This window comes from Myxine glutinosa, chromosome 11 (assembly GCF_964187855.1).
Source record: "Myxine glutinosa chromosome 11, kmMyxGlut1.1, whole genome shotgun sequence".
Classification (NCBI taxonomy): Eukaryota; Metazoa; Chordata; class Myxini; order Myxiniformes; family Myxinidae; genus Myxine; species Myxine glutinosa.
Window position 1 is genome coordinate 64,205,122 of NC_136271.1, and position 23,751 is coordinate 64,228,872.

At 44.5% G+C, this 23,751-nt stretch overlaps 1 protein-coding gene across 2 annotated transcripts in view; it reads right to left on the reverse strand.

The window, feature by feature from the left end:
* LOC137416297 (proto-oncogene c-Rel-like) overlaps positions 1 to 23,751 on the reverse strand; it is a 40,656-nt gene that overhangs the window by 2,385 nt on the left and 14,520 nt on the right. For both annotated transcript variants that reach the window (XM_078786715.1, XM_078786714.1), the window contains exons 6-8: positions 21,607 to 21,711; positions 12,287 to 12,505; positions 1,212 to 1,295 (exon numbers count right to left, since the gene is read on the reverse strand). In XM_078786715.1, coding sequence (XP_078642841.1) covers positions 1,212 to 1,295; positions 12,287 to 12,505; positions 21,607 to 21,711 — 408 coding nt within the window. The remainder of the gene's footprint in view (positions 1 to 1,211; positions 1,296 to 12,286; positions 12,506 to 21,606; positions 21,712 to 23,751) is intronic.

The window sequence follows — 23,751 nt, forward strand, 5'->3', positions numbered from 1 at the left end:
CAAACTTAACATCAAGGTAGAACTTATGGAAACTAGGAAAAAGTACAACATGCCCCCCACCTCCTAAAACCAGTCCTAACCTCCCACTTGCCTCCCCAACCCACCACCCCTCTCCACCACAACCCCCTGCCCCCCCAGACCCCATGTCTTCAAATCTGCTCTCCACCCCAAGTCGTAAACCACCCTCTCGCCCAACTCTGTCCCTTCTTTAACCCCTGCCCTCCACCCAAACTCTATCTTCCCTTACCCCTTTCTTCAGTTGGTTGCTTGTATTTGGATGCATGAAGGGGGACACACAGACCAAACAATTCATCAAGCGCGTATAGCTTTCATGGAACGCTTTGGAAAACCTTCTCCACCCAAGCTCCTCTACTGTAGCTACCGAGTAGTCCAGATCTAATGACTCCAGTCAACTCTTTGTGCAGCTTCATCAAGGAGAAAGTGTCGACAATTCAGTATAGAACGATTGAAGAATTGTGTGCTGCAGTTGTGACCTCTTTTGCATAGGTGACTCCACAAATTATACACAGGGTGTGTAAGAGGACTTGGTGATGAAATCAGTGGTTCAAGAAGAATAATGGAGCACATGCAGATACAATCACCGATTAATTATTTTAGGTACTGCACAATAATACCTGTATATTAAAAGAGCAACAAAAACAGGCAGATTAGATTTTGGTTCAGGTCCGAATCCAGATCCGGCCTATCATTGGGATACAAAAAAAACAGTTCGACCTGGCGGAGGTATGCGCTCCACTGAGTGCTGTTCTAGTCTATTTATTCATTTGTTTCATTCTATCTGTCATTCCGGGATTCTCCATTTGTGTTGTCTCGTGTGTCAAGTAAACTTTTATTTCCTCAGATGCATGTCGCCTGATTCCAACCTTCTCCAACGTGTGAACCGTTTTGGCAACTGAGAAATCCCTGGGGTAAGCCTAAGCTGGGTTAACTAACGTGTTTTAAGAGACCTCCAGGAAACCGATTCCATCCAGGGGGAGGGAGGTGTTGGGCTGCGAACTGTTTTTGCTCAAATGTCATTCCATTTAATTCGTCCATTTGTGAAGCACATTGCTTCGGCACGGCGCAAAGTGTTTGTGACCCTGTTGACGCAACAATAATTTCAATGTTGATTTAGCATATTACAGTAGACATTACCACGCATGGCACACCTACATATGCGCGCGCAGGCATGCACAGACACACACACTCACCAAAAGTATTTAAGTAAGGAGAATTAAGCAACTGTCCAAAGGCATCAGCCTTCCTCTTGCGTTTCACCAGGAGACCGTGAGGATCTGGAGAAGAGAACCAGCAAAATCCATAAATCACCGTAGCCATCAGAGGAACAGCACAGGTTAAAAAAAAAAACAAATTATCATTCAATTACATAATCCTTTACAGTCACATCCATTTGCTGGTGTCTGATGAAAATCATACATTCCCTTACTGCGTCTGGAACGTCAACATGGAGATTATGCCAATCGAAGAAAAGCAAATTTCACTTTTTGGTGCATAAAACACTGGGCGACTGATGAAAGTTCATGATGCTCCCACTTTTCAGATGATCGAAATGATATTTTATGCGGTGCATTTTTGAATGACATTTACGAGGGAAGTACCTCAAAGTATGATGCATTCAATGAGATGAAAGTTTCAAACACCAACTAATAATTATCCAGCAATTACTTTTTGTAATCATGGGAGGGGGAAATGGGGGAAGATGGTGATAGTTGGCAAAGTTGGGAGGGGTTGTTTGAGGGTGATGGTGGTGGAAAAATAAGGGGAGTGACTGGGGGGTTGGAGGTGGACCTTGCCTTGACCCACTTATTTAGTCCATGGAAGGTTGAAGGCCTTCCTCAAAATCGTTGCACTCATTGCAATTCGTGGCCATTCTACTTTTTTCTATGTTATCCATCCATCTTATCTTTGGTCTATCTCTATTTCTTCCAGGGGCCTTCTCTCAGGTGCCAGCTTGTAATTGTTGTCCGTTCTTCTTTCTGCCTGTCCGACCCAGATCCATTTCCGTTTTCTGTTCGTGAGCAGAATGTGAAGCAATTTTGTTTTCTCTCTGATCCATTAGTTTCTCTTGTCCCTTTTGGTTATGCTAAGACACCATTTTTCCATGGCTCTTTGTGTGTTTGATCAATTTATTACTCCATTTTCCTTGTTGGAGACCATGTTTCACAGATGTATGTCAATGCTGTTAGAACACACCAATTATAAACTTTCCTTTACAGACACAAAGACAGGTTGGCTTTCATAGCATTTATTAATTCTCCAAATGCTGCTCATCCTGCTGTAATACATATTCACTGCTTCAAGGTGATCCATATTCACTTTTACGAGTTGTCCAAAGTAAACATGATTGTTCGTTTCTTTAAATTATGCAGCTTGATCAATTTGAATCTCTTCCTTTTGTGCACAGAGGTTGAATATTAATTTAATCTTTACAATTTTGGATTGGTTGAATACTAGGTTACTATTGGTTGAATGTTAATTTTAAATTTCATCTTCAGTGTCATTCAATCTGTGAACAATGGGGGGAGAGGGGGCAGGAGGTTGGTAGGGGGAGACATTAAAAGAGAGTGATCTGTCTGTGAATCGTTGGTTGGCCAAGTCGAGCATGATGCTTAGCATTTAGAGGACAGAGTATGGATAATCCCTGTGGGTTGGCATCCCATTTGGGGGGTGGGAGGGGGGGTCGGGGTAGGGATAGGGGAATTGAGCTACAAAGTCGGATGGTTGGGAGTGGAGTGTGCAGGAGAGTTGGTCGAGAATCACTCCATGTTGAAGAGTAGAGAGCTTGTCGGAGCCTGGGCGAGTGGGTCGAAGAAGCCTTCTGTCGAACATGAGGATGTCGAACAGCATCTCCCTCCCTGTCGTTCTGCTACATGCCAGGAATTGGTGTTTCCATCTCCCCTCTTGGATTCGTGGACCTCGTGCAATACACGACTTTTAAAAGGACATAATCCACACAGAATGCTCAGCGCGCATGTGCAGAAACCCCTAGCATCGGGGGCAGCTTATCGGGGGGGGCGAAGGGGGCAGCCAAAGGTATATTGTGCATGCTAGATGAGGATTGTTACCTAAAATGGCTCACAAAGCTTCTAAAAGAAGCAAAAAATACTTTGAAACATACTTGCAAGAAATGGGTGTGCCTCTGCACAATGGAAGAGTTGGAGATCTTTCTGAACTCGCCCAAAAAGCTTATATCTTGCAGCTCCCCATACTGCAAACTTCCGAGGGCATGGCCCGGTGCAAGGCCTGGAGGTTCGTAGATGGACATGTTCTCCCTAAACCTTCAGCTATCGCTGCAAGCAAGTGAGTGGACTTTTAACCTTGTGGGATTACATTGTGTGACCATAGCAAGCTTGATGATTTATCTAATGTGACGTTCCGCAACCTATGGGTCACGACCCAATGTTTGGGTCGCGAAGGATTTTCAATGGGTCGCACGATCGTTTCAGAAATCGTGGGAAAAAAACTTTATCGACGATTTATTTCTCCCGACTGAGCAGAACAGAGATCAAACGAACGCTGACACAAACTTTATAGTGTGGACTCTTCTACCACGCTGTACCGATGTACCGCGCGTGCATCCGGTCAGTCAGATCATACGTTTAGTTTCCGACACGCGAATGTCCATTGCTTTTCATTTGAAAGATTGAGCTGTGAGCGTAAGGTACTCGCCATGGCTAGAAAGTATCAGCCTGTGTTCCTGAACTATGGGTTCACCTTGAATATCGATAAGCACAATGTTCATCGACCACAGCGTGTGATATGCCTTGACGTGTTGGCCAACGAGTCCCTCAGGCCCCAAAAGCTGAAACGGCACCTCGAGAAGAAACAGGGAGATCATGTAAACAAGTCGCAGGAGTTTTTTCTCCGGAAAGAACGCGAGATGAACAACAGCAAGTCAGTAATGAGTTTGGCTGTTTTTCCATCGAAGGGACTGACCAAAGGTTGAAAGGCTACCTGGTGGCGGAGAAGATAGTCAAAGAAAAGAAACCGTACACTATTGCGGGTAAGTTTTTTGGTTTTTTTTGTAAAAGTATTTCACTGCATTGGCGGTTTGTAGGTTCATAAAGTAATACATGGCGCTGTAAGTATAGTTAAATTTAGTTTTTCATTTCGTCTTTAGAATATTGATGTGTCGGGTTCTTGCTTACTATGACTCGTGCCATGTATACGTTGGTATATCACAACTTCGTAAGTTTTATTGTTTGTTGCAATACAGCCATTCTTAAACTTTGCCTCTTTTTTAAAAGTACGTACGGCAATCACATCGTACATATTGAATTTTTATAATGCCTTGGAACAGCGGTTCTTAACCTGGGGGTCGTGACGTACGTGCATACGCAAACAAAATACTGTGTGTGGTATGTACCTTTGTTAGGTTCTTAAAAATGGGCTCAACAAATTGATATGTTATTTATGACCCCTTCATGACCCCCGGAAAACCCCAAACGACCCCCAAGTTGCCCACCGCTTCCTTGGAACAAAATCAAGATGAATCATAAAGTGAAAGAATTGTTCATGTGTTATTTTATTTATCTTGTATTGCAGAGCAACTCATCCTGCCATGCGCCAAGGCAATGTGCAGAGAAGTGCTTGGAGACGGTGGCTTCCAAGATAAGTACCATTCCGCTTTCTGCCGACACCATTCGCCGACGGATAATAGACATGGGCGAAGACATCGAGCACCAGCTGCACGGAAACCCAGAGGCCAACAAGTTTGTCATCCAGTTGGACGAGTCAAAGGACATCGCACAGAAGGCGTTGATCCTCATCTTTGTTCATTATCGGCATGGCGATGATTTTATGGAGGATCTTCTGGCATGTTCACCTGGTGTTGGCTTAGTGGTTCGGGTGCCGGCTTGGGATCCTAGGATCCTGGGATCCTGGGTTCGAATCCGGGTCGATCGCTGAATTAACACCAGGGGGGTTGACTCAGCCTGTCATCCTTCTGAGGTCCGCAAATTGAGTACCAGTTTACTGGTAATTCCCTGTGTGTCGCAAGAGGAGACTAACAGGGTTGGTGGCAGGAAGGGCATCCGGCCATAAAATATTGCTTCAAAAAAGGGGACCATGGTGCCCGAAAAAGGCCAACCCCCTCTCTGTGGGGGAAAATGGCCTCTTAAGGCGGTTCCTTCTGGCATGTGATGAGCTACAGACCAAGACCATGGCCGCAGAAATATTCGCAGTCGTCAACAAACACATCGCATTGTATAGCCTCAGGTGGGAAGACTGTGTTGGCGTTTGTAATGATGGTGCGGAAACTGCGGCATCGATGACAGGTCGGCGCAGCGGTGTCATTAAGCTCATCCAAGATGTGGCACCAGAGGCAAGCTGTACCCACTGCTTCCTCCACCGCGAGGCATTAGCGGCGAAAGAGATGTCACCTGGACTTGCCGAAGTAATGGACATTGCAGTGAAAACAATCAACCATCTCAGAAAGAGTGCCCTAAATTCGAGGTTGTTTGCAGAGCTGTGTAAGGAGCAAGATGCAGAACACACCACGGTGCTGTATTTTGCAGCTGTTCGCTGGCTCTCCAGAGGAGATGCTTTGGCAAGATTGTATGAACTTCGTGACCAGGTCCTCGCATTCCTGGAGGTGGCTTGGTCAGACCTGGCAGTCTACTACAAAAACAACAAATTCATCGCAACATTGGCATACATGGCCGACATCTTCAACTTGTTGAACAATCTGAACATATTGTTCCAGGGCAAAACGAACAAGCAGGCGAAATCCGTGTTCGTAATGTATGACAAGATAGCGGCGTTCAAGTCAAAGATGGATCTATGGAAGAGAAGAGTACAGACCAATGATGAAGTTGACATGTTCGAAAACCTGGATGATCTGCTCAGCAAGAGTGTTGAGGAACGTGTGGACATTAAGGATGTCATCGTCGAACATCTGGTGAACCTGCGCAAACGATTTGACGAATACTTTCCTGTTGATCCACGCGTGGAGAAGAAGTGGATCCGACACCCTTATTCAGTCGACGTTCAGCAGTGCTGCAACTTGTCTAACAGATTGAAAGAGGACTTGATCGACATCGTGTCCGATGGTACACTTGAGACACTGTTCAGGAAGGACACTTTAGTAAAGTTTTGGCTGACAGTGTCTCATGAGTACCCAGAGATTGCACATCTCACGGTAAAGTTCCTGATGCCATTCACGACGATGTGGATGTGTGAGGCAGGTTTCTCAACGGTGACATATCTGAAGTCCAAGTATCGAAACAAACTGGAGACAGTGGCCCTGTGCACCAACCTGAGAATCGCATTGTCGCCGCTTCAAAGCCGAATCGATGATCTCGTAGCCAATATGCAAAGTCAACCATCGCACTGATGTGGATAATCCACATCTACAATGTTGCTAACGGAACATTTGAATTAGGCTTGTAAGTTTCACTTTCGGGTTTAATCAGTGAAAGTTGTTTATTTAATGTTGTTCATGATAACGGAACATTGAACCTGGATATAAGTTCAGATGCATATCGGGTTTTTTCAGTAAAAGTTATTCTTGTTTTGTATATCAGTTCATGTTACATTTCAAGTTCATCATCTATTCATGATGAAGATTAAAATAAAGTTCAAACACCTTATCTTGGCGTGTCACTTTAATAATTAAAGTTTTATTCTATTTCACAAAAGATACATCGCCAATGAATGTTGTGAGATTCATCTTCATCTTCATCATCTTCTTCATCTTCATCTTCATCTTCATCATCATCTTCATCATCATCTTCATCTTCTTCATTAAATCTTCATCCGGATTCATCGTAGGGGCGGATTCATCTCTTCCGAAGCTGCTAACAAGGCAGGGAGTTTACGCCTGATTGGCTGACAATAATATCAAGTGGGCGGTGTCTGTGATCGAAGTCGCTGCTCATTCTCAAGGGGGGCGTGGTCTCTCGCTCTCTCTCTCCTCATGGTCATGGAGATCCGTACAAAATAACAACAAAATAAGGACAGTGTTTGGTATGATTGTCGTCACTTTGCTTTATTGTTCAATTACGAATTGTACTACTGTACAAAGATGATGAACCGTACCCTTACCAAGATATTAACGTCATAAGCAATCGATATTTCCGTGACGGTTTGTGGGGGGGGGGAGGGAGGGGTGGTTTGATGGGTCGCGACTGGATGCCTGGGTTTTTTATTGGGTCCTGGGCTAAAAAGGTTGCGGAACGCAGATCTAATGGGTGTCTGCTATTGGAAAGACAATTCCGTTATTCCCAAAATTCAGGAAAACATCCCAGAGGGAGACCGTGTATCTGGTTTGGTTGCTTCTTAACACCGATGGGAAAGTGATATCTGGGGCTTGTCAATGCACAGGGTAAGTTTAAAATAAATAGCCCCAAGTGGGCTGGCTGACGATCATCTCTTGAGGTTGAAGTTCAGACCTCTGCTGACTTTGAGGGACCCCATTGGAAGCCCCCCTGATCCAATAGGAGCACACCTCCCCCCCTCCCACCCCGATACAAAATCGAAGAATCTCTTAGACCAAGCGATCCTGCGGACCAGAGTAGAAAGTCTATATCTAGTTTAAAAGCAATCGGTTAGTAAATAAGGGATGAGTAGAGGTCCAAAGTTCCAGGGGGTAACATCCTCTCTCCCCAACCCCAAGAGCCCCTATTATCCGAAATCGATAAATGCAAGACCGAGCGATCTTTTGGACCATCGAGTGGAAGGACTGTATCTGGTTTCAGAGCAATCAATAAGTAAATAAAGGATGAGTAGGGATCCGAAGTTTGGGTGGGTAACCAGGCCCCATGAACCGAAATGCAAAAATTGAAAGCCCGAGCGATTGTGGCGACTACTTACTGTCTTGTAGTCACTGTCAGGTTTCAGAACAATCAGACGGCTGGACAGACATCCAGACATCACGACCCATTTTATAAGTTAATCTATTCGAGAAACAAGATGATATGACCTAATGATGATATATAATATTAACCATGTTTGGGAGGAGGGGTGGGGGAGGTGGGAATGGGAACTGTATGGGCTGTGAGGGCCGTTATAAATACATATATATTTTGTTTGGTTCCAGTCACAATATACATTATACTAGATTTGCACCTATTGGTAAAAGGAGAAGTGTGTGTGTGTGTGTGTGTGTGTGTGTGTGTGTGTGTGTGTGTGTGTGTGTGTGTGTGTGTGTGTGTGTGTGTGTGTGTGTGTGTGTGTGTGTGTGTGTCATATCCACTGCCACCGTAAGATAATTATATTGACAAGAAAAGGTAGAAACTCGACAACTCTCATTCACGGATATTTCGTATGAGTCTGATTTGCATTCATGGACAGAACAATTATGGTTAACCATCATGAAATTGCCACTCTTTTGTCTAAATGCCGATAATCATGCCTGCCCAATTTTGATCAAAGCAAAGGTACGTAATGAAGGCATACATTCCACCCTGAAATAACGCCTCAGAATGATTAACACAAACCGATGGCTTCACAGAATGCACAATGCTTTTGACCCTCATTTTATTAATCCACAAAATCGTTTTTTCTTTTTTTGCATTTGACCACAAATAATAATACGTGGTAGGGGGCTGTACTACAAACTGTCCCTTTGGAGCCTTTAGTCATTTACAACAATCAAACAAGATGCATTTTAAGGCCATTTTCCCTGCTAGAGCGGGGGTTAGCCTTGCTGTCCCCATGACAATCTTCTCCATTTTGCCCTATTTTCTGCATCTCCCCTTGTTAACCCCCTTGCCCACATTTCTTCTTCCACCATCTTTAGCCAAGTCTTTCTCGGTCTTCCCCGTCCTCGACTTCCTTCTACATTCATTTCCATCACTCTTCTCAACCAGTCACTTTCATCCTTCCTCAACACGTGACCAAACCATCTCAAACTGTTTCTCTTCACAGCATCCATCACAGGCTCTATTCCCATAATCTTTCACAATTCATCATTTGTCTTCCTCTCTCTCAACGATACCCCACACATCCACCGAACCATTCGCATTTCCACCCTTTCCAGCCTTCGTTGCTGCTCCACGTTGATTACCCATATCTCGCTCCCATAAATCATAACACTTCGCACACATGCAGCATACACCTTTCCCTTCAGCTTCAATGACACTCCCCTCCTCATCAGCACGCCACTCAGTTCCCGAAACTTCTTCCATGCACATCTCACTCTAGCAACCGTTGCCGAGTCTGATCCACCTTCTCCATTCAGCACGTCTCCGAGGTAGCAAAATGTTTTCACACCTTCCAGCTTCACGCCGTCTCCAAGATCCAACTCAACATTTCCCACATCTGCAGCTCCCTCTGTGCACACCCTTACATTTGAATGTAGCTGCCACACTGGTTAATGACCCTCTCAGACCACTATATTTTTGATGAACCCACTCAGCGCACATTGTACATTGAATGGAGTTCACTCAGACACCCTTCCTGCACACAGCACACGGCCACTTCCCAGTTCTTTCCACCTCACCACATGCTTTACCACTTGCCATTACCTTCGTCTTTCCGATATTCACCTTCAGACCTTTTGTCTCCATACATTCCTTCCACTTGTTCATCTTTTCCTTCAGTCCATCCATACTTTCCGCAATCAACACCAGATCATCTGCATACAACAACTCCCACGGTCAACCCTCCTTTACGTTCTGAGCCAGCACCTCCATCACAGCTACAAATAGTAGTGGACTTGGTACCGACCCCTGATGCACTCCCACCTTCATCTCAAACTCACCACTGTTCCCGTCCTTCATCCTTACAGCTGTGCACGCTCTTTTGTACATTGCCATCACTACTCTGATCAACCATTCCTCCACTCCTAACTTCCTCAATGCCCATGTCACTACTTCGCGTGGAACCCTATTGAATGCTTTCTCCAGATCAACAAACCCAAGAAACAACTTCTTCCTCTTCTCCATGTACTTCTCCTGCAACTGCCTCACAATGAAAAGCGCATCTGTCGTTCCTCTTCCTGGCATAAATCCAAACTGCATTTTGTCGATCTTCACTTTCTTCCTTATCCTCCTCTCCAACACCCTTTCCAATACCTTCATTCCATGCTCCAATAACTTTATCGCTCGTTACGAGCCACACTCCAGAGGGTCACCTTTCCCCTTGTATAGAGGGACGAGGGTACTCAGTTCCCAGTCCACTGGAATGTGGCCTTCTTTCACCACCAGATTACAGATCTCTGTCATTCTCTTCACACCCCAACTTCCTGCTGCCTTCAACATATCTCCCACAACTCCCGTCGGCCCTCCCGCTTTTCCACTCTTCATTGCTTTTATCGCTTCCTCAACTTCCTTCTCAGTTATCTTCTCTGCCGGTCCTAAAACTGGGTTACTCTCTATGTTGCCATCCCATTCATTCTCTGTATTCAACAGCATTTCCATATATCTTTTCCATCTTCCTTTAATTCCATCTGGGTCGACAACAATTTGTCCCACTTCATCCTTCAAGCAACTCATCCCCATCACATCACACCTCTCTTTCGCTATCTGCTTTGCAATCCTGAATACCGCTCTCTGACCCTCTTCCGAATCCAACCGTTCTCCGAACATTTTCCTACATGCCTCCTGCGCCTTTGCTACCTCTTTCTTTGCAGCCTTCTTGGCTGCCTCATAACTTTCATGCTCTGCTGTTTCTGCTCCTGTACCCTTCCCCTTCTGCCACTCCTTGAACTTCTTCCTCTTCTCGTCAATCCTCTTTCCAACTTCATCATCCCACCACCATGTTTCCGAGTGCCTCGGTCGTCCTTTTTCCATCCACATACCTCACAAACGGCTCCCAACAGACTATCTTTCATTGACATCCAACCACTTTCAAGCTCAACCACATCTTCCACAAGCCTTTAGTCATTTAGTGGAACATTATTTCTGTTGCAAACTCTTGAGGCACGCTCACAGATGAGGTGTGGGTGTTTTGAAGGGGGTTCTTTCTGCTCTATTGGTCACGTTCCTGGTTCTGCAGTGCCTGTCAGAGGGTATTGTTGGAGTCAGTGTTCCCATGTGCTTGTTGCCAGAAAGCCAGAGGCTCGAACCCGGGTGTAGCATCCTGGGAGGCTGCCTCATCATCCGGCTCATAATGTCGGGTCCCTTTCTCTGCCAGTTCAAGAATGGTGCCGCATAGAGCACTGGATTCTGAGAGGCCCTTCCGATGCCACTAGTTTGCGCTGTTGGTGCCAACTGGAATGCTCCTGATTGTTTGTTTGCAAAGTTCCCAAAATTCCCTCAGGCCCTTTTTATTCTACTGTGGGCCAATCATCTGAAAAACCCCTGTTTTGATTATACATTTCCCATATTTTCTTTGCTTTTCCAAGCAGGGGCCCCTCTTGGTCTTTAGGCTCAACCCCTCCTCTGTGGTGTTAATAAGAAATAAACAAGAAAGTTTTTGGTTTTTTTACACTGCTCACCATGACCTACCATTGCTTATTGCATTCCCAGGATCTGGGCATGAAACCAAAGGCAATCGAATGGGTAAGGTGGGATTTTGCTTTAGAACCATGAATGCTATAAGAACTGAGTAAACAACAATTAATAAAATCCCATCGCCATGAAATGGAAGCGATCAACCAATGAACATCGATTGCTCGATACCCCAATGTGTATGAAGAGGAAGCGAACAAACCTCTTCCTCCAATCATATGTATTCTTCATTATTATGTGGGTGTGGGCGCTCAGTTTCTGGATAAAATGGCACTGTACTGCTTATGGTTCATAGTGACCCAAGTTATACTTGCGGTTGTGCATTTCATTCATTATTTTGTTTCTTCGTGTATTTGACTTTTAGTGGATGGAACCGTTTGCTGTGGAAAACGTCACTTTCTAAGAATTTGCATATACAGTACTGAAACATCAATTTAAAATATTTTATGAGTTCTTTTCTTAAAGTTAGATCCCGCTGTGTACCCCGATTTAGAATAGGTACACGGTATCCCTGCGCATCGTAAGAGGCGACTAAGGGTTGGCGTCAGGAAGGCATCCGGCCATAAAAACATTGCCTCAAACAGGGAACCATGATTGTCATGGGGCCCGCAAGGCGAACCCCCGCTTTAGCGGGGAAAAATGGCCTTAAAACGATCATTCATTTTTCTTAAAGTTATATGCTGGACAACACTACACATTTATTTCCAGCAAATGAAAATAAAAGAGATTTGTATTCAACCAAATTTTTGAGAAACAAAAAAGGCCAAGATCGTTATTATCTATTTGGCTTAATGGGGGTCAACCATATGAACGTTCTCTTTTTTTTTTACGCGATGCTAAAGACATAACTCAGAAGCAGGTAAACATCTCACCTGAGTCACTGGGGATGAACTGGAAGTCCAATGGATCGCTGGCCTCACCATCAGAGGGCCGACGCAGTTGCATAAAAGCTGTGACAGGGGTGGCTATGGCTGGGTCGTGGTAGGGTGGCGTGCGGAACACGATGGCTACTTGGCGATGCACATCCGTCTGAGAAAAGCTGCCAAACGCCTCCCAACCACTCTCATCGAAAAACCTCACCTCAATATCATCTATAAAAGATAAAGGCTTATGATTTGGAGCCAAACTTTATACATATACAAATGTCTTTCAAATATAAAAACAAATATAAATAAAGAGTACCAGGATATGTAGAGAATAATGAGAATTAAAGAATGCACTCAAAGCAACAAAAGCAAATATACAGTAGTCAATTCAAATTCCACTTTCTGGAGGCTGTTGCCAAGAATTAGAAATAGCGAGAATTAACTATACTAGTGAGGTACCCATGCTACGCACGGGTGGGAGGCCATAAGCAAACAGACAATGCAGAAACAGCGAATGCTAAAGCATGAAACCAATAAATTCCACATTACAATAGCACCTTCAGTCGCACGTCAGACATGGACAGCAAGTTCGTGAAGGACTTCCATGAAAAACGTACCGTTCGCAAACAAACATGTACGTTTGTTCCATACCCAGTCAATGGCGAATCTGCATATGGCAATCCGCGAATTCACATTTATAAAGCAGAAACCATCACGGCATTCCATCATTCACTTGAACTTGATATCTCTTTTTTCATTCCAAACAGCATAACTCCAATCACAAATTAAATAACATTAATATAAAAAATAAACTTTTAACAACATTTGTGACATAAACAAATATTTAAATCCTGATGTGGAGTTCCGTACGGTTGGGTGAACACAATTACGAATACAAAATCGTAATTGTATTCACTCAATTCCAATCATCAATTGATACTTCAACAAAACGATTAACACGATTAACGTTTAACGATTTAACATTACGATTGAATGACGGTTGTATTGGGATATTATTATCAAACCCGTGCATTGCCGTCATCTGTCCACTTCCGCATTCGCGGCAGGTTAATAATTCTCATCAAAATCTAAACAGCATTTGTAGAATTTCAACAAAAGCCACATCACTGTTCATATCGGTAAATATTATTCCATCGTGTTGGGAAAAACTAGAAAATTGGAAAAATTGGAAAAACAATAAAGCCTATTTTACTCCAGGGGGTCCTCGGATTACCCACCCAAAATATCGTAGCGATCGGTTGAGCCGTTTTTGCGGTACCTTCGAACGGACAGACAGACGGACATTTGGTGAATTATAGTAAGATGTTTTCACCCCTGTCTGTTTGTTTGTGTGCAGGATATCTCAAAACATTGTGGACGGATTCTAATGAAATTTGGAGGGTAGATTGGGTGTGTAACAAGGAGGAATTAATTAGATTTTGGTGCAGAACAGGATACTATAATTTATAAAGCAATTCTTCACCATTGAGAGACAGAACCAAAAACAACACACATATAGCATGATATACTACATGACCAAAAGTATGTGGACACCTGAACATCGAACACCTCATTCCAAAATCATGAGCATTAACATGGAATTCCCCCCTTTGCTGCTACAACAGCCTCCACTCTTCTGGGAAGGCTTTCCACTAGTTGTTGGAACATTTCTGCGGGGATTTGCTTCCATTCAGCTACAAGAGCATTCGTGAGGTCGGGCACTGATGTTGGCCGATTAGGTCTGGCTCGCAGACGGCGTTCCCATTCATCCCAAAGGTGTTTGATGGGGTTGAGGTCAGGGCTCTGTCAAGGGCAGTCAAGTTCTTCCACACTGATCTCAACAAACCATTTCTGTATGGACCTCACTTTATGCATGGAGGCATTGTCATGCTGAAACAGGAAAGGGCCTTCCCCAAACTGTTGCCACAAAGTTGGAAGCACACAATCGTCTAGAATGTCATTGTATGCTGTAGTGTTAAGATTTCCCTTCAATGGAACTAAGGGGCCTAGCCCGAACAATGAAAAACAGCCCAGACCATAATTCCTCCTCCACCAAACTTTACAGTTGGCACTATGCATTCGGGCATGTAGCATTCTCCTGGCATCCGCCAAACCCAGATCCGTCCGCTGGACTGCCAGATGGTGAAGCATGATTCATCACTCCAGAGAACGTGTTTCCACTGTTTCAGAGTCCAATGCCGGCGAGATTTACACCACTCCAGCCGACGCTTGACATTGTGCATGGTGACCTTAGGCTTGTATGTGGCTGCTCTGCCATGGAAACCCATTTCATGAAGATCTCAACGAACAGTTGTTGTGCTGACGTTGCTTCCAGAGGCAGTTTGGAACTCGGCAGTGAGTGTTGCAACCGAGGACAGACGATGTTTACGCGCTACATGCTTCAGCACTCAGCGGTCCCGTTCTGTGAGCTTGTGTGGCCTACCTCTTTGCGGCTGAGCTGTTGTTGCTCCTAGACGTTTCCACTTCACAATAACAGCACTTACAGTTGACCGGGGCAGTTCTAGCAGGGCAGAAATTTGACGAACTGACTTGTTGGAAAGGTAGCATCCTACGACGGTGCCACGTTGAAAGTCACTGAGCTCTTCAGTAAGGCCCATTCTGCTGCCAATGTTTGTCTATGGAGATTGCAAGGCTGTGTGCTTGACTATATATACCTGTCAGCAATGGGTGTGGCTGAAACAGCCGAATCCACTAATTAGAAGGGGCGTCCACATACTTTTGGTCATGTCGTGTATCAAAACAGAATGGATGGATTCTGTTGAAAGCTGATGGACAGGTTGGGTGTGTGACAGGGAAGACTTGATTCAATTTTGGTGACAATTCAAATCCGCATCCGGATCCAAGAATTTTCAAAGATTCTTCACCATCGAGTGAATGGGATAAAAAGGATATATATGAATATATGAATGATTGTTTTAAGGCCATTTTCCCCGCAAGAGCGGGGGTTAGCTGTTACGGATTCGTCACTTCCGTTGTGGTGGTTTTCATCCACTGTAAACATTTCTGATTCCATGTATTATTATTATTGTCATTTAAAGGAAATAGATATTTCTGTTTTCAAAAGGTGAAAAAGTTAGTGTTAAAAAGAAACAGGAAACCGGATCGAGAACCTCACGACGAAGAGGGAGAAGAAAAAAAGAAGGCGGAGCAAGTGGAGTCGGACAAGAAGGAGCCGAACTATTTGCGGTCTGGAGCGAACGTTGGCGAACAACAGTCACCAGCGAACTTTCGGGTTTCCCAGGAAAGGGATTCCTGCGACAGAGTGGTTATCGTTGTGACAGATTAACCTGCGTGTAAGGTTTTGCAATTGATTCAGGAGAGAATCATCGTCGTGCCGGTGCGCCATGAGACCGGGCCGTCGGCCATTTTGACTCACGCCGGACTTGCGCTTCTCTCACGGTTTCATCTCCCTTCAACCATTTTCACCGCATTCAGCCATGGATCTGGCGTGTGTGTGTGACGTGGCTTTTTGAAGGTTAATACGTCCATACCCGAGGGTGTGACTTCCCCGTCGCCTGGAGGGCGCCTTTGGATTTCCCAGTCGCCTGGAGGGCGCCTTTTGCACAGCTTTGGCAGCAGGGACTGTAACTGCTAACCCAACGGGATTCTGGTCTCGATTGGACATTGTTCTGGCGATCGCTGGAGCGAATCAACTTTGTCTTGAAGCCGGGAATAAGAGATATTGGGGATGTTCTTGTTTCACTCACTTGGAGCACAGTGAGTTATATATTACAAAACTGATGGTACCATCATAGGGCATATTGATTGTACTTTTGATTACTATTATTGTTGTACTGTTATTCTTGTGTGATCTTAATACAATATTTGTTTGTGAGTAACAATTTGGGTGGCTTCTCCATTGATCTTTGATATACAGAATAACACATTTTTTCTGCCGTGACTCCTCTCGGGGCTCGGAGGTACACCGTGACCAGGGGGTCAGGGAGGAGCACGTAACAGAAATTGGGGGCTCGTCCGGGATAGAATTCCCTAACATTCCCAAAATTCCCAAATTTGGAATTTTTCTAACATTCCCAAATTTTTCAAAAAATTGGAAAAAAAATTGTGCGAAGGTTAGCAGGTGTTAACTGATAGTCACCATGGTATTTAACACAGAAAGGTTTGCGGCGTCCCCTAATGAAGCACAGTTCTTAGCGTTAAAAAGATCAGAACTCTTGATATTGGCCAAACATTTTAACTTGGAGGTCCGAGCTCATATGAAGAAAGCAGAGATGCAGACATTGGTGGTAGAATCTCTGGTGGGACAGGGAACATGGACAGAGGTAGCCTTGGATTGGTTACCCGAGGAAAAAGAAAATGTGGAGCTCCGGAAAGGTTAAAAGAGTTGGAATGGAAAGCCGAGGAGAGAAGAGCAGAGCAAAGGAGAGCTGAAAGAGAACTCTTGGAAAGAAGAGTAGAACAGGAATGAGAACTCGAGGAAAAAAGAGTAGAACAGGTACGAGAAGCCGAGGAGAGAAGAGCAGAGGAAAGGAGAACTGAAAGGGAACTCGAAGAAAGAAGAGAAAAGGAAAGAGCAGAGGAAAGGAGAGCCGAAAGGGAGTTAAAGGAACGTGACATGGAGTATCAGAAGGAAGTTAAACTCAAGGAGCTGGAATTAATGGGGGAACGGAGAGAAGTCGTATCTATGCCGGCTGGTTCGACAACTAGTCAGAACACCTGAGATGTTAGTAGGCATGTGAGGCTGGTTCCACCCTTCAATGAAAAGGAGGTAGCCAAGTTTTTTTTACATTTTGAGAAAGTGGCTCAAATGCTAAAATGGCCTGTGGGGTCCTGGACTATGTTAGTGCAAAGTGTTCTGGTGGGTAAAGCTCAAGATATATTTTCGGCTTTACCGATTGACAAATGTACAGATTATGAGGAAGTGAAGAAAGCCATTCTCAAAGCCTATGAATTGGTCCCTGAAGCTTACCGGCAAAAATTCCGGAATGCCAGAAAGAGGGAGAGTGAGACCCATGTGGAGTTTGCCAGAATGAAGGAAACCATGTTTGATCGGTGGTGGGATTCGAAAGGGATTGGGAAAGACTTCGAACTGTTGCGACAATTGATCTTGGTGGAGGAATTCAAACAGTGTGTCCACGAGGACATTAAAGTACATCTGGAGGAAAAGAAGGTACCAGAGTTGTATGACGCAGCAACCGTGGCAGATGACTATGCCTTGACACACAGGATGGGGTTCCACAAACCTAACTTCCCGCCTAGAGTTCGCCAGGGGAGTTATGGTACATCCGGTGCGGAGAACGAATATTCATGGGGGCGGCCTAGAGATGACTATGAGGACAAATCTGATACCGTGACTTTTGGGGATCAGAAGACTACAGTTCCAAGACAGACTTATCTTCCGGGGGGCCCGAGGCAGACCTCAAATTTTTCCTCCGGGCCTACTTGCGCTTTTTGCAAGAAACCTGGACACTTGATGTCCCAATGTTATGCCCTGGAAAGGAAAAATCAGGAGCGGAGTCAGACTAGTACAACTCCGAATGCATTGGCAAATGCGAGAAATCGTCCTTGGAGGACAGTGCCTCGTGAAGGTTCCCATGCCAAAGTTACGGCATCACAGAATGACCTTGTTCAAGAGGGTTACAAACCATTTATTTCAGAGGGGTTTGTGTCACTGGATGGAGACTTGACTAACCAGAGACCTGTTAGGGTATTGAGGGACACAGGAGCACATCAATCTTTAATGCTTGAAGGCATTTTGCCATTGTCAGAGAAGACGGCAACTGGTGTGAGTGTTCTTTTGCAGGGGGTTGGTGGCTATGTTAAAGCTTCACTTCATGTCATCCATTTAAAGTCTGATTTGGTGTCAGGACCGGTCACCGTAGGTTTACAAGCCACTCTTCCTGTAGAGGGAATATCTTTTGTTATCGGGAATGATTTGGCCGGTGGTCAAGTTTCTGGTAACCCGATGTTTGTTGAAAAGCCTAGTGTGGAAAATAACACCGCACCGTTAGAGCCGGAGATTCCGGGTATCTTTCCATCCTGTACCGCGACTCGTGCTATGGGTAGGAAGCGCTCTGAAGAGAAGAGGAAGGTACTGACGTCACGCTTTGCACAGACACTTCTTGTCAAATACCCGGAAACTAAGTGTCAGCACACACAAGTCAGGGATGGAGGCAATATTGGCAAGCTCTTTGTAGGTGGACTCAACTTCAACACAAGGGAAGATGTTTTGGACTCTGTCTTCGGCCAATATGGACCACTCTTGGAAGTGCGGCTGATAAAAGACAGGGAGACGCAAAAGTCATGAGGGTTTGGCTTTGTCACGTTTGAAAACACAAAGGATGCCAAAGATGCAGAAAAGGATTTCAATGGCAAGGATTTGGATGGTCGGACCTTAATATTAGAGAAGCAGGCCATGGGCGTCGAGGGGGCTACAGAGGAGGAAAACGTGGAGGTAGTTTCAGGGGTGGCTATGGCTCCCGGGGTGGAAGTAGTAGTTTTGGTGGTGGCCGCAGTCGAGATTACTATGGAGGCTCCCAGAGTTACGGCAGCTCCCGAAGGGATGATTATCAGGGTAGTGGCCGAGAAGGAGACCGCTATTCATGTGACTACAGCGACAAGCGCTCCAATCGTGATTATTATGAAAGTTAGGAAGAGTTTGAAGCACTGAATGCTGCGGAGCAGCCGAGCCAAGATTCCGACACGGATTAAACGTGAACTCCACGTTCCTAAAGGCGTCCGTGTAGTGAATACTTCCAGGCCTCACCACCCAACCACCATGAAACCTGGCTCTCAGCTCGGCCTCCTTAAACAAGTGCTATAGATTTGCTTGACTTTGGATTTTTGATCACAACCCTTAACCTTCATTCAAAAAAATGAAAAATAAAAACCAGAGGTTGATGAGATGGAGTTTGGCTTTGCAGGAGTTCAACTTGGAGGTTGAGCATGTAAAGGGCAGGGACAATGTCGTTGCTGATGCTTTGTCCAGAGTGAACTATCTTTGGAAATTTCTGTAGGTTGTTTCGAAGTTTTGTTGCTTTGTTTTGGGGAAATATTGATCATTGTTGCTCACGGGAATTGATGATTTGGGTGTGAGTTTGCTTTTGTTTGTTAAAAGAGTTTTTGCCTACAAAGAAAGTTTTCACTATGTTCAAACTTTCTTTCTTGAGGGGGGGAAGTGTTACGGATTCGTCACTTCCGTTGTGGTGGTTTTCATCCACTGTAAACATTTCTGATTCCATGTATTATTATTGTTGTCATTTAAAGGAAACAGATATTTCCGTTTTCAAAAGGTGAAAAAGTTAGTGTTAAAAAGAAACAGGAAACCGGATCGAGAACCTCACGACGAAGAGGAAGAAGAAAAAAAGAAGACGGAGCAAGTGGAGTCGGACAAGAAGGAGCCGAACTATTTGCGGTCTGGAGCGAACGTTGGCGAACAACAGTCACTCGCGAACTTTCGGGTTTCCCAGGAAAGGGATTCCTGCGACAGAGTGGTTATCGCTGTGACAGATTAACCTGCGTGTCAGGTTTTGCAATCGATTCAGGAGAGAATCATCGTCGCCCCGGTGCGCCACGAGACCGGGCCATCGGCCATTTTGACTCGCGCCGGACTTGCGCTTCGCTCACGGTTTCATCTCCCTTCGACCATTTTCACCGCATTCAGCCGTGGATCTGGCGTGTGTGTGTGACGTGGCTTTTTGAAGGTTAATACGTCCATATCCAAGGGTGTGACTTCCCCGTCGCCTGGAGGGCGCCTTTGGATTTCCCAGTCGCCTGGAGGGCGCCTTTGCACAGCTTTGGCAGCAGGGACTGTAACTGCCAACCCAACGGGATTCTGGTCTCGATTGGACATCGTTCTGGCGATCGCTGGAGCGAAACAACTTTGTCTTGAAGCCAGGAATAAGAGACATTGGGGATGTTCTTGTTTCACTCACTTGGAGCACAGTGAGTTATATATTACAAAACTGATGGTACCATCATAGGGCATATTGATTGTACTTTTGATTACTATTATTGTTGTACTGTTATTCTTGTGTGATCTTAATACAATATTTGTTTGTGAGTAACAATTGGGGTGGCTTCTCCATTGATCTTTGACATACAGAATAACACATTTTTTCTGCCGTGACTCCTCTCGGGGCTCGGAGGTACACCGTGACCAGGGGGTCGGGGAGGAGCACGTAACATTAGCCTTCTGGGCCCCATGACAATCATGGTTCCCTTTTTGAGGCAATGTTTTTATGGCCGGATGCCCTTCCTGACGCCAACCCTTAGTCGCCTCTTACGATGCGCAGGGATACGGTGTACCTATTGTAAATCGGGGTACACACCGCGATCATTCATCCCAGCAAGCTGGTACTCAATTCGCCGACCTCGGAAGGATGACAGGCTGAGTCAACCCCCCTGGTGTTAATTTAGCGATCGACCGGGATTCAAACTCAGGATCATAGGATCCCAAGCCTGCGCCCTAACCGCTAAGCCAACACCAGGTTGCGGGATAAAAAGGATATATAGCAAGATATTTCAAAAATTGATGGACGGATTCGGACGAAACTTAGTGAATAGTCTGCGTGTTTGACAAGGGTGAATCGATTCGATTTTGGTGAAGATCCGAATCCGGATCTGTGATTTTTAAAGTGATTTTCACCATTGAAAGACGAGGCCAAAGACGACACAGCATGGTATTTGTGCAAAAGTTGTGTAGTTCGACATATAGCAAAAGTTGTGGAAGAGTTATGACAAAACTTGGTGGATGAGTTGGTTCGGCAACAAGAACAAGCTATTTTGGTTCAGGTGCGGATCCAGGTCCAGCCTATTGGTGGGATACAAAATGTAAATTGTTCAGCCTGGCTGAGGTATACGCTCTACTGAGTGCCATTCTTGTTCTTTTTATATTCGTTCATTTCCTCGCTTGGTATCCAACTGTGATCCCACTGCCAGCACATTGCCTTTTTACCCTCAGTCACCTTGCTCTTCCACGAGCCTGGATTTTGAACACAAAAATGGACACGGGTTTTAATTCCCGTAAACTATACAAATAGGACCTATAGTGCCAACAGTTAAAAAAAAAATCCAGTCCAATTTTAATTGGCATATAAAAATTTTAACGACAGATTTTATCAACTAACAATTTCTGAAGAATATTTACAACTATTGGAACGAGGTGCAAATATCCTTTTATGTATTAGTCTTTGTGTGTCTGTGTGGTTGATTCTTATCTTCATAATTTGCATTTTATAAGGTGGAACGGAGTCCTCTCAGGACTGAAAGTATTGTATAAGTCATACAAATTGTGTGTGTGTGTGAGTGTTTCAGTGTGATAAATCAAGAGCAGCAGAACACACCTTTTTGAACCTTGTCACATAGTATAAAAATTTCTTCTCCTCCATTTGCCTGGCTGATGTTCTTGTTTACCCTGCAGATCTTAAGCTCCGAGACATTTGTTGCCTCTGAAATGATAATAATTCATAGACAATTAATAACTGTAAATAAAAGATGCATAAACTCTTTAATGTTTGCATGTTTTGTTCATACCACTTCAAAAATAAAAAATAAAAACTTGTGTGAAATACACATTCACATGACAAATTGAGGATACAATTGGTGAGCCCCTAGGTAACAGGTTCACACAATCTCCAAGAAACATTGTACAAATTGCTGAGAAGACAATTACAAAGGTAACTTTCAAGCCAATGATCACAGAAGAATGTGGTCGGATGACATTGTTGCAGGAAAGTGTTTGTATTATATTATTGTGGAAACGCGTTCATATTATATTGTTGCGGGAACGTGTCCGACGTCCGTATGATACCTCTTCTTGCGGGAACGTGTCCGTATGATATTATTGTGGGAATGTGTCCGTATGACACCTCTTCTTGCGGGAACGTGTCCGTATGACATTGTTGCGGGAACGTGTTTGTATGATATTGTTGGGAGAACATGAATATGGGCCAATGGGTGTAATATAACCGAGTTATGCCATTCGTACATGGGTTAGGGCAAGTGTACGATATCTGAGTGAAGCAATAGGTCATGTCAAAGTTTATATTAAGAGATGATAATCGTGACACCAAATGACTCTTCGTGTCTAACCCCTGCTATAACTCCCTCCCAAAAAACCCCAGCATCATTTTTCCGTGATATATCTTTGTGTTTTCATTATAAAGAAGCCATCACCGCCTGCTCCAAACACCGAGCGGATCCCCTCTGAAAACAGGCATGACATGCTTAATGGCCAAAAGCTGGGGTAAGGACCGTCACAGGCTACCGGCAGCAGGAACATGTCGCAGGACAAGTGGTCCTTGGGGAGAACCAATGAGCATGCGGTCACGTGGTGAATATAAATGGAGGAGCATGAAAAGGACAGTTGAGAAGAGTCGAATTTCAGAATCAGAATGTTTGGGAGTGGAGTACATAGGAGAGGTCGTCGAGTAGCAAATATCGGTCTCTCTCTCTCCCTCTTTCTTTTTCTCTCTCCCTTTCGCTTTCAACCACCGCTAAACTGGTTATCATACAGGTAGGGATTTGACCATGAGTCCACCTTTCACTGTTGCAATGTATTATCACTCATCTACTTTACTTAGAAACTGGTCCTGACAACATAAGGGGGCAAAGGATGGACACAAAATGGGACAAGGGGATAACAGAAGAACACAGATGCACCAAAGTAAGAAAGAAATAGCAGATAAAAGGGGGGCAGGAGGAGACTCTCAGAAGACTCTCAGGAGAAGCACTTAAACTCAGAGGTAGGAAAGGGAGAGACAATGACTGGAGGTGGGCAGCAGAATTTAAATTCTGGAGATGAGAGCTTGAGAAAATAGACTCAGGAAGATAGTTTCACTGATGAGAGAAGGGGGAGATGACTGAATGGAGGTCATCGTTAAAAATTTATATAACAAGGAAAGGGTTTATTTTGGAATGCGTATGAGCTGAAGTGGCGGGGATTTGTTGAGGTTAGTGTGCAGGAGGGGCAAGACCAGAACATAGCCAGTAAAATACTACAATGCCACCATCCAGCCAGCATTGAGCAAGAAGCAAACCCTGAGACTCAGGTACCAAATAAGCACACCCTGATACTCAGGCACTAAATAAACACACCCTCACACTTTAAACGACCTTTAAAATCATTTTATTTCAATTGAATTATTTTTAAAAACCTGAACACTGCGTGGAGTAAAGTGTTCTATGAACTTTCTAGTTTCCCTTCGTACAACTTCCACTGTGTCACGAACATATGGACGTCACTGTTCAAGTTTGCCGTTTGTCAGAAGGTTATCTCAACAAGCAGCAGCTATTTTGGAAACCGATCAACACACATTCATTTATTTTTGTTTCCAAAAAAACGGGGCTCCTGGAAGATCAAGGTTACGGAGGGTAGAAAAGACAACGTACAGACAGGATGACACAGGGAAAAGAATGTTGAAGGAGAAGGATCCCACTCGTACATCACTTTGGATCCCACACTTTTATATTTTTCTTTTTACAGGGTC